The sequence below is a fragment of the Candoia aspera genome, chromosome 2 (genome assembly GCF_035149785.1).
Source record: "Candoia aspera isolate rCanAsp1 chromosome 2, rCanAsp1.hap2, whole genome shotgun sequence".
In the NCBI taxonomy this organism is placed as follows: Eukaryota; Metazoa; Chordata; class Lepidosauria; order Squamata; family Boidae; genus Candoia; species Candoia aspera.
The window spans coordinates 72,391,007-72,403,863 of NC_086154.1; the positions used below are offsets into that span (position 1 = coordinate 72,391,007).

At 41.9% G+C, this 12,857-nt stretch overlaps 1 protein-coding gene across 1 annotated transcript in view; it reads right to left on the reverse strand.

The window, feature by feature from the left end:
- The window catches only part of NDST1 (N-deacetylase and N-sulfotransferase 1), a 32,002-nt gene extending 22,485 nt beyond the window's left edge, over positions 1–9,517 (reverse strand). The window contains exons 1-4 of the mRNA XM_063292180.1: positions 8,992–9,517; positions 3,110–3,592; positions 1,082–1,169; positions 437–591 (exon numbers count right to left, since the gene is read on the reverse strand). Of these exons, the coding sequence (XP_063148250.1) occupies positions 437–591; positions 1,082–1,169; positions 3,110–3,592; positions 8,992–9,498 (1,233 nt within the window). The 5' untranslated portion in view covers positions 9,499–9,517. The remainder of the gene's footprint in view (positions 1–436; positions 592–1,081; positions 1,170–3,109; positions 3,593–8,991) is intronic.
- Positions 9,518–12,857: the final 3,340 nt, after the last annotated feature.

Below are 12,857 nucleotides of genomic sequence, written 5' to 3' on the forward strand. Positions count from 1 at the left end.
GAATTGAGAAAGTTTGGGAATCTTTGTGTTATGATGTTCTGAACAGTGCAAAATTCAGAAGACCTAATAAAGTATTCCTATACAGGACTCACAGGAAACTTAAATGTCACAATGTCTTTATAAATAGCCAAACCTTCCACTCATCATTTATGCAGTGCTTCAGACTGTATTACCCAAAATAATCATTCAGTTGGTTACAGAAGACATTACAGATCCATAGTATTTAAAGACTTCCTTATTTTAGTGGTTTAATATACTATCACACAGTCCTGGCAATTCTTGTTTCATTTTGCAATGATAAACTTGTTATAGCCTTTTGTTCTAGATGAGAAACAAGCAAGCAACTAGAGTTTCTTCAGGGTCAAACCATCCTCTTTTTTCATACACTCCCCCCTACCTCACCTCCAGCTCCAGTCCTGAACAGCATCTTACTTACAACAGCAAATTTCTTGTTCATGGCCATTTGGTCTGCCAGCACAGATTGATTATGAAAGAGGTGAGGCTGCATGTGACTCCACATGTGGGGGAACCACCAAAACTCCTTCACATACGAGAGCAGAAGGTCATCTCCCTCATCCTCCGCATCTGTACCTGCCAGGTCCAAAGCACCATCATCAACCAAGCAATGTTTAAGACATGAATGAAATGCAGAACTTCACAGTATCATACCATTCAATCTTTCTGACAGTTTCTACACTGAGCAGCATTAAGTGTAGCGCACTGCTTGGATTAAACCAACCCCCAAACCTTGGATCTCCCCAAGCAGAAAGGAATAAGAGAAATACTCTTCTTTATTAATCAGACCTACAGCACTATCATCTCCATCTCCACAACTCACTGCAGAGGTGAGATCCCATGGTCTTTCAGATGTTCTAAAGTACAAATCTCAACAGCTTTAGCCATCATGAAAGATAGTGAAGGATGCTTGGAGTTGTAGATTACATCCAGAGGATTATAGGCTCTTACAGTTACCATAATGTTTTAAGATACCTGCATATTTAAGTTATACTAGGTAAATTCCAGTTCGTCAATCACAGAGAATAAAACGTTTGTAAAAAAAAATTGCCAAATGTATTCTTACCTGTGTGGAAAAATTTCCCTGAGTAGCCCAGATTGAAGGTGAAATTTGGGATGTGGGTACGTAGTTCATTCTGAGTATCAAACAAAGCCTACAGGATGGAGAAAAGAGAATTTAAAATCTTAACGTACAAAAATGTCTGGATCTACATAACCTGGAAAGCTATTTGAACCCCCATTATTTTCTCCAGAAACTCATATATAGCACATATGACTATGGATTACTGCAGACAACTGAAGCCCCTTGCTCAATTACCCACAAGATTGCAGGATTTCTAGACATTCTATCATGGACAATGATCACATCTGCAAAATCTTTGTTCTAATTTGGACTAACTTTGAGCCATAATTATAGCGGTATTTTGAGACCTTGAGCATTCTATTGATGTTATTTAATTATCATTTGGTTCCTTAAATGGACAATTCTAAATATTCCTGCTTTCTGAAAAGCTGACCATCATCCACTGACTTTCAAAAACATCCAACAACACATACAAGATTTGAATTTGCAAACAGCATGTTGTCTTCTTCTTGAACTGCTGTTGGTAACATTAGAGTTGTAACACTTGACTGAATGTCATGAGGGGTGCTTTTCCAGTCTACATTTCCTGCAAGTCTCCCTTCCAAAGAAGTGATGGGAAGGAGCTTCTTATGTAATGAGAAATTTTTCATACTGCCCTAGAGGTTTTGAAAAAAGAGCTGCACAACATCAAGTTCCCAACTACCATATAAAGGAAAGCAACAATATATGCTAGTTCAGACATTTCTTTTTTAGTATGTGCTAATACATGCATTTCATTAATTCACATGCAAACTAGAAGTTTACTTTTACAGGACAGCTATATTGTAAAACATGGATGTATTCTACAACATCCAAGTCCAGAGATCACTATTAATAAATCAGCCTTGGAACTCACGTATCACCTTTGCTGATATAAACAGGTATTTAAATGCATTTGAGATATCTTTTATGAACCAAAGTACTATGTTGGGTACCCATTTGGCAGATATATTCTAATCATTTAGAAGGAGAGGCGTGTATGGAAAAAACTTTCAAATATCCATTCAGCACATTTAGATCTTGCAAAACTGGGTCTTTGGTCAGGGAGTATCTGTTGTTTCAACATTTGACTATCTAGAGCAGTGTTTCTCAACCTTGGCAACTTTAAGATGTGTGGACTTCAACTCCCAGAATTCTCCAGCCAACATGCTGGCTGGAGAATTCTGGGAGTTGAAGTCCACACATCTTAAAGTTGCCAAGGTTGAGAAACACTGATCCAGAGGGTTCTGTAACCACCTCTACTTTTGTTAAAATATGAGAAATAATGGTCAGTAATGAAAAGGGAAGTTCATTATATGACTTAAGTTTTTCTTTGCTGTTCTTCTAAAAGTAGTTAATGACAGAAAATAAAACTTCAAAAACCTCTTGCTTAACTACCAATGTCTGCTATTTAGCTCAAAGGTTCCCCCTGCCCCTCCCATCCTTTTGATAATTAACATTTGTCCAAGATCAGAGCTCTCCTGGTCAGTTGCTTATGAATACTATTTTTCTTAATATCCTCAAAACAAATTCATTTCAAGAGTACAATTATGTTTTTCATAAGATGTCAAAAACCTGTCTAGTACCCCATGTACAAAACTTTCCTGTTTTATGCAAAGTGTTTCCTTTTAGTGCATGTGCACCCATCAATTTAGGCACTTGCAATCCAAACTATACCCTAGCCATGAACATCAGGTTTCTACTTACAAATTCAGATTGGTTTCTACCTACAAAATAGAAGTTTAATGAGGCAGGGGCATAAGTTTAAATATTTGGCATTTTATTATCAGTTCCTCAGGATTTCATATTTCAGAATGGCTTAACTCCAGATAGAACCAGCAATAAAGATTCAGGGATCTAGGCCACTGATCTGAGCATCAATGAAACCTATTTAAACTTTTCCTTTAACGAAATGAATTCAGGGGTCAACAGGCCCCACATCAACCCACAAACCTAAAACAAAGAGCAATATATAGATTTAAGAACAATTACCTTGACATCATCCACCTTCATTCGTGTGCCTTCCTTGCCAACAAAGATATCGTCAATGTCTACCAAGATGTACCGGTCAAGGGGAAGTGAAAGCCTCTTGCCAGTCAGGAATGAAACAGCGTCCACAAAGACCAGTTTGTGCAGCCAAAAATTGAGGTTGTTGCCAAAAAGGACTCTCTGGATACCATCATGGAGACCCAAGTCCTGTACGACAGTGGTATGGAGTGCAGCATCAATGCTCATGTGTGGGATGGATTCTGCAGACTTGGTTTTAGCAAGGAGGACTGGTTCATATGTGGAATGGTTTGATTGGAAGACTGTCCAGTCCTCCCCTGGAAGAAGCCCCTTCTCTACCTCGCTAGGCCGAGTGATGTACAGCAGCGGTGATTTGGGATTGATGCTGCAGTCCTTCAGTGCAAGGTTGGAGTGGAGAAAAAGGGGAAAGCCTTTCAGCTGAGCACTCAGTAAGCTGTTCTCATTGGCCTGTAAGGAGATCACATGAACTGAATGACAACTTCAGACAGGAACTTGTCAGACAACCGTTAAAAGAAGGAGAAGCACAAAGAATTTCAGCTTGCCATCAGGGAGATAAAAACTTGCTCTGCCCAATGGACTCACTTCAGAAAATGCAGTGGGCCTCCGCAGCGTCCCAGTTGCTTAGACAAGTCCAAGGAAATAAAAGGCCATAGGACACAAAACACCTTGAGCAGAGATGTACAATCTGCACTTCCCCATTCAAAAGCTTTCATGCAGCATCCAGAAGTTGCTGCTGAATTCTTGTTTTTAATGTGACTGGTGGGGAAACTTATTAAACACATGGAGGCTGACCTTACTAAATTTTGATTTAGTTTTATTTAAATATGGTTAAAATCATTTTACTTATTATCCCATCCAGACCCTCTTTCAGAAGCATTGAGACTCTAGTCTGGATTAAGCTATAAATTAAGTTCCTGAAGCACTCAACAGGTTTACTATCTTCAGTCAAATCTTAAGATTGTCATTGGTATATGCATTTGAGTAAGTGGAGGATCCAGTTTGCAATGCAGTATGCAACAGTTTATTGCCAATTTTTAAAAGAACCTTTTTTTAGAAGAAGGATTCAGATTATATATAACTCAAGGTGGCAAACATACATAATACTCCTGTCTCCTATATTCCTCACAACAACCCTGTAGGGTGGGGTGGGGTAATTAATTAATTGCATGAAGTAATTATTTTACAAGTGTCATCATACTAAAAAAAACCTCCTCTGAGCTCTCCATTAGAAAAGGGAAGAATGGAATCTACAATCATTACTTATCTCTAATTTAAAAATCAGCAGGTTGAAGGGAATGAGAGCACAGAGAACAGAAATCCTGAAAGCACCTCCATTTGATACTGAATATGACAAAACAACAAGCTTGGGTGCAGGGAGGGGTCTGCTCTATAGAATTCAAACTCCAGATGGCATTTTTCTCTGAACAGACACAAGCAACCTAATAAGAAATGAATGGGTTACTTGTTTCACGATTTGCTGCAGAGAGCAAGAATCCAGTGCTCATGCACTCTGAAAATTATAAAATGTCAGGATTTAAATTTATGATGGTTCTTTCAATTCCTCACAGAGTCCAGAGCTGCTCATAGCATCTGGCTGCATGTCTCTATCATTAAGATAATGCAAAATAAATAATGGAATTGCCCTTGATTCAAAATGTTGTAAGAGGAAAAAGAAAATATATCAATACATAGTCAAGTAAGGGATCTAAGAAAATTGCTCTAAGATTAGGATCAAACTAATCTCCTCCCTTATCGTCCTCTCTCACTCCTAACCTACACCCCGCAAAATGGTTAAGTCAGGAGGCAGATACAGATGGCTCTCAAGGGAAGTCCTACAGAATTAAACAAAAACAAAAAACAGGAAATGTTAACAAGGATAGTGTTTACACACACAAAAGCTTTTTGCCTATATATACGCAACCAGGGCAAATTCTGTGACCTAAAGGCCTCCTAGACAACCAGTTTGGCACAGTGATTAATTAAATCCAAACTTTTATTATGGTCTTCAGGCCATAAACCAGCTTAGCTAAGATCAAGTGTAGTTGTGATTAAGGCACCAGGCTAGGAATTGGGAAATTGTGAGTTCTGGTCCCACCTTAGACACCAAGCCAGCAGGGTGAATTTGGGGCCAATTAGCTTCTCTCAGCCCTACGGAGGTGGCAAAATACCGCCAAGAAAACTGCAAGAACCAGTCCAGATCATTGCCAACAGTCAACAGTGACTCGAAGGCGTACACACACACACATGCACACACACATGCACATGTCTCTCTGGATCAGAGTGGGTAAGGAGGGGCTACAAGAACTCTCTCAGGGCCGCTTTCATCAGGTAAACTCTTGGAGTTGGACTCTGGCTGCACAGGTTCCATGGAGTTCCTGGGGACAGTCTTGCCTGGTTATCTGGGAAGTCTGAACTTGCTGGCCTGAATGAAGTGGAAGGGTGAGTGAGTGAGTTCAGCTACTTGGGTTTTAGATCCCCATCCTTCCTGGCGGTTCTCCCAGGAGGTGACAGGTAGCTGGGTCCAGAGGTAGCGAATGCTCTCTGCAGGAAAGGGTGGTTCCATTTGCCTTAAAAGAGTGGTTGTCCATCCCTTCCTTAAGAGGCCATTACTGGACCCAATGGATCTGGACAATTTTCATCCCATCTTCCTTTTTGGGGGAAGGTTGTTGAGCAGATGGTGGGCTCCAGAGGGCTCTGGAAAAAGCAGCTTATCTCGACCCTTTTCAGTCAGGATTCAAACCAGGCCATAGTACTGAAATGGCATTGATCATGCTTGGCAGTGACCTTTGGCAGGCCCAGAATGGGGATAGTACATTCATCCTATATCTCCTTAATCTCTCAGTGGCCTTTGATACCATTATCATAATATCCTTCTAGGAGTGGAAGGCAGTGTATGGTAGTTCTCTTTTCTCCAGGGCTGATTCAAGCTGGTGTTGGGAGGGGGGAAGAGGTTGAGCTGGAGGCCTCTGCTTTGCGGGGTACCTCAGGGCTGTATTTAACATCTACATGAAGCAGCTGGGGGAGGTCATCTGTATGCTGATGACACCCAGCTGTACATCTCTGCCTGGGCTAACCAAGCAATGCCATCAAGAAGGCATTTCCCAGCACCTGGAGGTTGTGGGGGTCTGGATAGAGGAGGCCAGGCTTCATCTCAAGCTTAGCAAGACTGAGTGGCTATGGGTTTTTAGGCCTCCTGGTTCTGAAGATTCTCCCCCTGGTTCTGGAAATTAACTCTGCCTGACTCTTCCCCAGTCAAAGCTGGTGTGCAATTTGGGGGTCCTCTCAGACTCACAGTTCCTGCTCAAAGAGCAGGTCACAGCCATAGCTAGGGTGATCTTTGCACAGGCTCATCTGGTGCACCAACTCTGCCCATTCCTGGACAGGGAGGCCTTGCTCACACGACTCATTCCTTAGTTATCTCCTGCTTGGATTAGGGTAACATGCTCTACATGGGGCTGCCCTTAAAGAGGATTTGGAAGCTGCAGCTGGCCCAGAATGCAGTGGTGTGGGCAGGTTTTGGTGTCTCTCAATATGCTCATATAACACCACTTCTGTGAGCTGCAGTGGGCCCCAGTAGGTTTCCAAACCCAGTTCAAGGTGCTAGTTACCACCTATAAAGCCCTATGTGGCAAAAGATTAGACTCTTTGTGGGACTGTCCCCCATTGTTTCTGCCTGCCCCATCAGGTCTAGCAGAGGACATGCTCCAGTTCCTCTCCATCAAACAATGCCATCTTGCTGGACCCCAGAGTTGTGCCTTCTCTGTGGCTGCACCTGCCCTGTGGAACAGCATCTCCCCAGAGATCCAGATGGCCCTGACCCTGTTAGTTTTTTGTAAGGCTCTGAAGACCTGGCTGTTCCTCCAGGCCTTTGGGCCAGGGAGACAGGCGAGCTCTGTTGCTGATATGGTTTTGTTCTGGGGGTTATTATTTAGCTGGAGCATTGTCAGTTTATACTGTTTTGATGGTTTTAATCTTTCTGTGCCACCCAGAGTCACTCCTGTGAGATGGGAGGCTCTGTAAATCAGTTAAATAAGTAAGTATGAACCAAAGAAGCAAGGAAGAGCTAAGGAAACAAAATCACTGTGCAAAGATGCATATCAAAAGCAGCAGGACAACTTCAGTTGTCAGAATAAAAGGTCTTGTTTAGCCCTCAGCAGTTCTGCCCCTGAATTTCTACCCTTCTTGGCTTAGCCTTTCAAATATAAAAAATGTGACAGACCAGATAGATCAAATGCCCTGGCTTGTACCTCCTAGAGGAAGCAATCATCATCATCGTCATCATCGTCATCATCATCTGCATCCCTTCTTTCTACCTCCTTTAAACTCAAGAATCACCAAGGGAAACAGGAATCCTGACCCTGACAAATTGCAACAGAGCCACTATGTTTCCCAAGCATAATTTTGCTACACCTACATGTTAATCATTTCTTAAAACAATCATTGCTGATAGGTTTGTTGGGTTGTCAAAACCAGTGGCATCCATAGGCTTTCACTACTTTCATCAGAATGATCAGAATGATGAAAGCAATGTCACAGCATCAAGCCACAAGCCCCACAGCTTTGAGGCGTGCCTGTGACATCACATTGCACATAGAAAAGGGGTGGGACATACGCTGTGTTATGGCCAAATATCATGACTCTGCTTGTGCCACTCTGACTTCCCTCTGCAGATACCACTGGTCAAAATAGCTATAGATCTCAAATCAAGTACAACACATAATCTTCTTACTTATCAGTCCAGATGCTGACAAAATCTTCAGTATCAAGTAGTAGGAATGGGAAAACGGTCAGACAAGTGAGGCTGACATTTTGCATACTGGAGAAGTTCTTTGTCCTACTTTTAAACAACAGCTCCTTCAGGCAATAGCTGCCACTCTGAAACATGATCAGGTCATGGCAAATATATCTCAAAAAGAAAATCAGATATAGACAATTCGATAAAATGGTGTGGGATATCAGGGAAATAGTCTGCAACTTCAAAACCGCATTCACTTTCAGTGCTGTTGCTGTGCTGGCTGCAGATGGAGGGAGGGAGGCTGTGACAGAACTTTCTCTCACCGATCAGTTCAAGTCTTGAGTAGAAAGAATTCTGTTTAGAGAAGAGTTTGGTAAGAGGGAAACTGAAGAATTTTCTAAAGTTTAACAGACTTGTTTCCTGACATGCACACAATGAACGAACTTTGGTACTCTCCACATCATCACCTTGCACCATAAGGCTGTCTGAGCAATGCTTATCACACCCCACATTCTGGAATTCTCATTCTTCCCGGCAATCATGACCACACTGAGAAGATGAGTGATACCGGCCAGCAACTATGCGGGATATCTGCTAGAAGAAGGCTTTCTTACGCTGTCATTGTATCACCATCTAATTTTATGCATAAAAGATGAAGTAAATTAATTTCAGGACATTTTGCAGATAGGGTAAATATCTGATTAGGATATACAATATTATGTTGCATGCCTCTGGCCTTCTAAAATCTAAGGAGTGAAGTATTTCTTTCCCTGCCTGTGAGGTGTAAAGAAAGACAAACAAACAAACGAAATTGCATGTCAAAAAATAAAGGATATTTAGCTACTCAGTTCACTTTCTTTTTTTGCAGAGAAGCACAAATATACCTTGGGGAATATTAACAAAGCATCATCCTTCACAAGGAATCAGGAAAGAGAATTGCAACCTGAAATTGCATAGTTCCCCTTGGATGACTCTACTGTGCTACAGGAGTAGGCTAAAATATACTTTTATTCTGCTTTTCACTGTTGCTCAAATCTTATCTCCAGAAGTCAGTACATCACCTCTCCTCTTCCCATCACATTCAGCAACCACCTTCTGAAATCTGAAATACCTTGAAAAAGCCAATGATTCCTACACCGTACTCTACGCAGTACTTGTCCAAGAGCTCACGATTCCAGGCATCCAGGTTCACATACTTCAGGATGTTCTCATAGATGATAAGTGCAAAGCGCCCTCGGTCCTTGTCGGTCAATGTAGGCATGTCTCCCTTCCCCGGAGCAATCTCTGTCAGATATTTGAAATGACTGGATTCCAAGATGGCCACAATCTCTTGTCCCAGTTGGGAGTAAAGGCTTTCCACAAACACAAGAACCAAGGGATCAGTGCGAGAAGAGTCCACCACTTTGATGGGTTTTAATGGTAGCAGGCGTGAGGGAACAATCTTCAGTTCATCACAGTCTGGGCTAGGGATATCCCCAGAGGGTTCCAGTCCCTTCTTCCACCCATATAAATAATATGCTGAGACAAAAACACTGAGCAGGCAGAAGGCAAACAGCAAGAAGAGCACCACTTGAGGAGATACCTGCCGGAAACTCCTCCGGATCCTTACTAAAGTCATCCTTGCTTTGGAAAAGAGTGTTCAGATTCCTTCCCCACCCCACCCACCCAGCCCCCCTCCCTCCCTCCAGGTCTCAACTCAGGAAAGACTAGAGATAAGTTTCACAAAGAGGCCATGCGTGTCTGGAATTGCCCCTGTGACAGTCCATTATCCATCCTGGTCCTTTTTCATGTCACCATGGCAAATCCATTCAAAGTTCCTTTCTCAGATAAAAATACCAACAGCTTCCCATCCTCACTGTTTTATTAGGATGGGAGTCTGACAGCTTTGGCCTTCTGGAACTGTTCTCAAGAAGCGGGACCACATGGCGATTCCTTGGGTCTGCAATCAGAAGCAAAAGAAAAAAGCCTGTTAGCAGGTCACTTGAGGAAAAGCCTTGTCTCCCAGCTCAGAAGCTCTGCCTCCCAGACATGGCATTTGTTTTCACACAGAGAATTTATGGGCCCCTCACATCTACTTGGCCTCTAGGCCAGGCAGTTGGCATGGAAGAAAATTCACTTTACCCATAGGTAGCTGCTCTTTCCTTTATTATTCCTTATCATGTACCATGCAGTGCACTTTTTGCCACCGCTGCGCAACAAAAGCTGGACTGTGTCAAACCAATTCTTTGGGAGAGCAGAATATGCCAGTGGGTGGATGATTAGGGATGATCTTTTTTCTCTCCAGAGCATTCAACTCTTTGCATTCTTTCGTCTTTAAAAAAAAGTTTCCCAGGCTATTTGAGCCCACATAACTAGCCACAAGGAAGGGGTCACAGAAATAGTTAAGGAAGTTAAAAGGCACGTTCGTGAATAAAAAATATATATGCAACCTAGATCTGGCCTTAATCTGCAGGAGGCAGGAAGAGAATAATAGACTAACTTCAACCAAGTTCAGCTAGCTTTATAGAGAAACTGTAAATGTAGGGTTGCAGTGCATCCCCCCTCCCGCCTCAATTCAATCTCAGTGCAGCAATAAAAAAAAAGCCAGCTGTCCTTCAGTCCACAGAACCATACAGGCACCAGGCTTACAGAGGACCCATGGTTTGTTTTCCCAGACTGGCCGATCACTCCCACGTAGCTTTGAGGTAGCCGCCACACTCTCTGCACCTGCTTCAGCTTAGTGTCGATCACTTGCCAACACGCCACAAGAAGCCTTTAATACTTTGACAGTATAGAAAACTGTAAGAAATGCTGCCATCCCTTTGTATGCTTGGAAAGGCCAGAGGGGGCCCTCAGCCCTGCTTTAACTCATGGGACAAAAACATGAAACAATTACAAATGTTCTCCTATAGATAGCCACTGAAAGAGCCATTCCAAAGGCTTCTCTTCCAAAGAAGAGAAAATTATTCAACGATTGTGACACAGATTCTAACCGTCTTTCACCTGTAACTTAAAAACACCTTCAAAGTACACGCTGACACAAGACAGCCTCAGGAAAGCATACAGAGGTAAACAGAAAATTTGTATTTCACTCATCCCAGTTTTGAGAGGCAAACCCAGTTTCTCTATTCTCTCACTGCAGTTCAGTGCAGTAAGTTTTGTAGTTTCTCAATCAACGAATCATCTTATGAAGTGTAAGGGAATATTTGGGAAGCAATCTTTTTAAGGGCCCAAGGGCACTTCCAAATAACCACCATTTCCATTTCCCAACCCCTTCGTTTTCCAATTGTCTTCATTTCTTGTTGACTCAAAAACTTTGAGAATAAGGAACAAAAAAAATCACTGCTTCACCGAACTTCTGCAGTCCTGTAGCAACAAAAATCTGCTTCACCCAAAAGGGGGAAAAAAATCTCAAGCAAAATGTTATCAAATTAAACCTGGGCTATGGAGGGGGGATACATGTTGGCAGGCCATCGTTCTCTTTATATGACCTTTCCACTGTGGCTAAAAATCAGAAGCTTGTAGGAGAGGTGAGGCAGGAGTTCCTGCACTGGAATATCACTCACTCAAAAAGCCCAGAAAATCCCTGCATTTCCAGCTGAAAACCAATTTCCGAATGGTTCTTCTTGCACCACAGCTGAGCCAGGAAATCAACTCAACTGCCAAAAAAAAAAAAGAACAGGAGTGTAGAATCAAATACCTCATGTAGAAGTGCACCAGTTCACATATGTATGGTCCATACTGCCCTGCTCTTTAGCCCACATAGGTGACACATCTGCCTTGTATACCATAAGGTTAGTCAGCTCACAGCTGGATCAGTTATCATACACATGTGCCTTCTGATTTTCCTTAGCCACAGTATTCCTTTTCCTACAGACATTTTGGCATTCATGCTTTCAGGGATGCAAAGAATGGACAAAGTAATCGTACATGCTAGCAGATGTACCTGTTCAAATTTCTCACTAATGTACGGAGTGTGTTAGTTCAGAATGATTCCATACAGTATTCTATTCTGTAAAAGCTGATCTTCGAACATTCATATGAATTTTCATTTAGGACTAAATGAGACATAAAGGTAAATCTGTCTTTGGCTTGAGACTGATAATGATCTAGAGCACAACAGGTGTATGACGTGAAACATATTCTTCTGTCCCTCTGCTCTGATCCTGAAAAAAAACCCCTGCATTTAATATTAGCACCACGAAGAAAATCCCCACTGTTGCAGATTACAGATTTCCTTACAATGCAAATAGCAGTGCTTGGGGCTGGGTGGGAAAAGAAAGGATGCATTTCACTTTCTTCATATCTGCTTTGATCTGAAAAAAACAATCCCTCCAGCTGCAGAATTTTTATTTCCAAACTACTGCCCATCAAATGCAGATACTGTGTATTAAAACTATTATGTTTAGTTTATCCATTAAGGTTGTAGTTCAACAGCCACAATAATTTTTCTTACCGATTTTTTTTAATGGCACCTCTAATTATTACATTTGAGGACAAAGCCCCCACCATTCAGATGCAAGTTGAAACATCTGGCAAAATTTCCAAAATCTGGTTGTGATGTGTTCATCTACTAATTCTACTATTCATTAAACCTAAATCAGGCATTACTCAAACTTTTTAAAGCAGAAAGAACAAACCACAACTAGCGTTTTCCCACAAGCTAAAGCTCCCTGGGGTAGATGCTTCATCAGTCCACAGGAAGACACTACTCTGAACCTAAAGAGCTTTTCTAGTGCGCTGAACTACAGCTCTGCCTCTGCAGAGACTGCACAGTCAGACAGCTCAGTTAGCCACGTTAAGGACATTTATATCCCCTGTTAAGTGCTACTAGCTGGTAGAACGTTTTAATCTGACTGACCAACAGAGAAAGCCTGCCACATAATCGATCTGATATACTTTTTTTTTTTTTTAATTAAAAGGTGAAACACACTGAAACAAAGTTTAGAAGAGGAGAGTCTCAGGACAGCAAAAGTATCATAAGTAAGGAGGAGATAC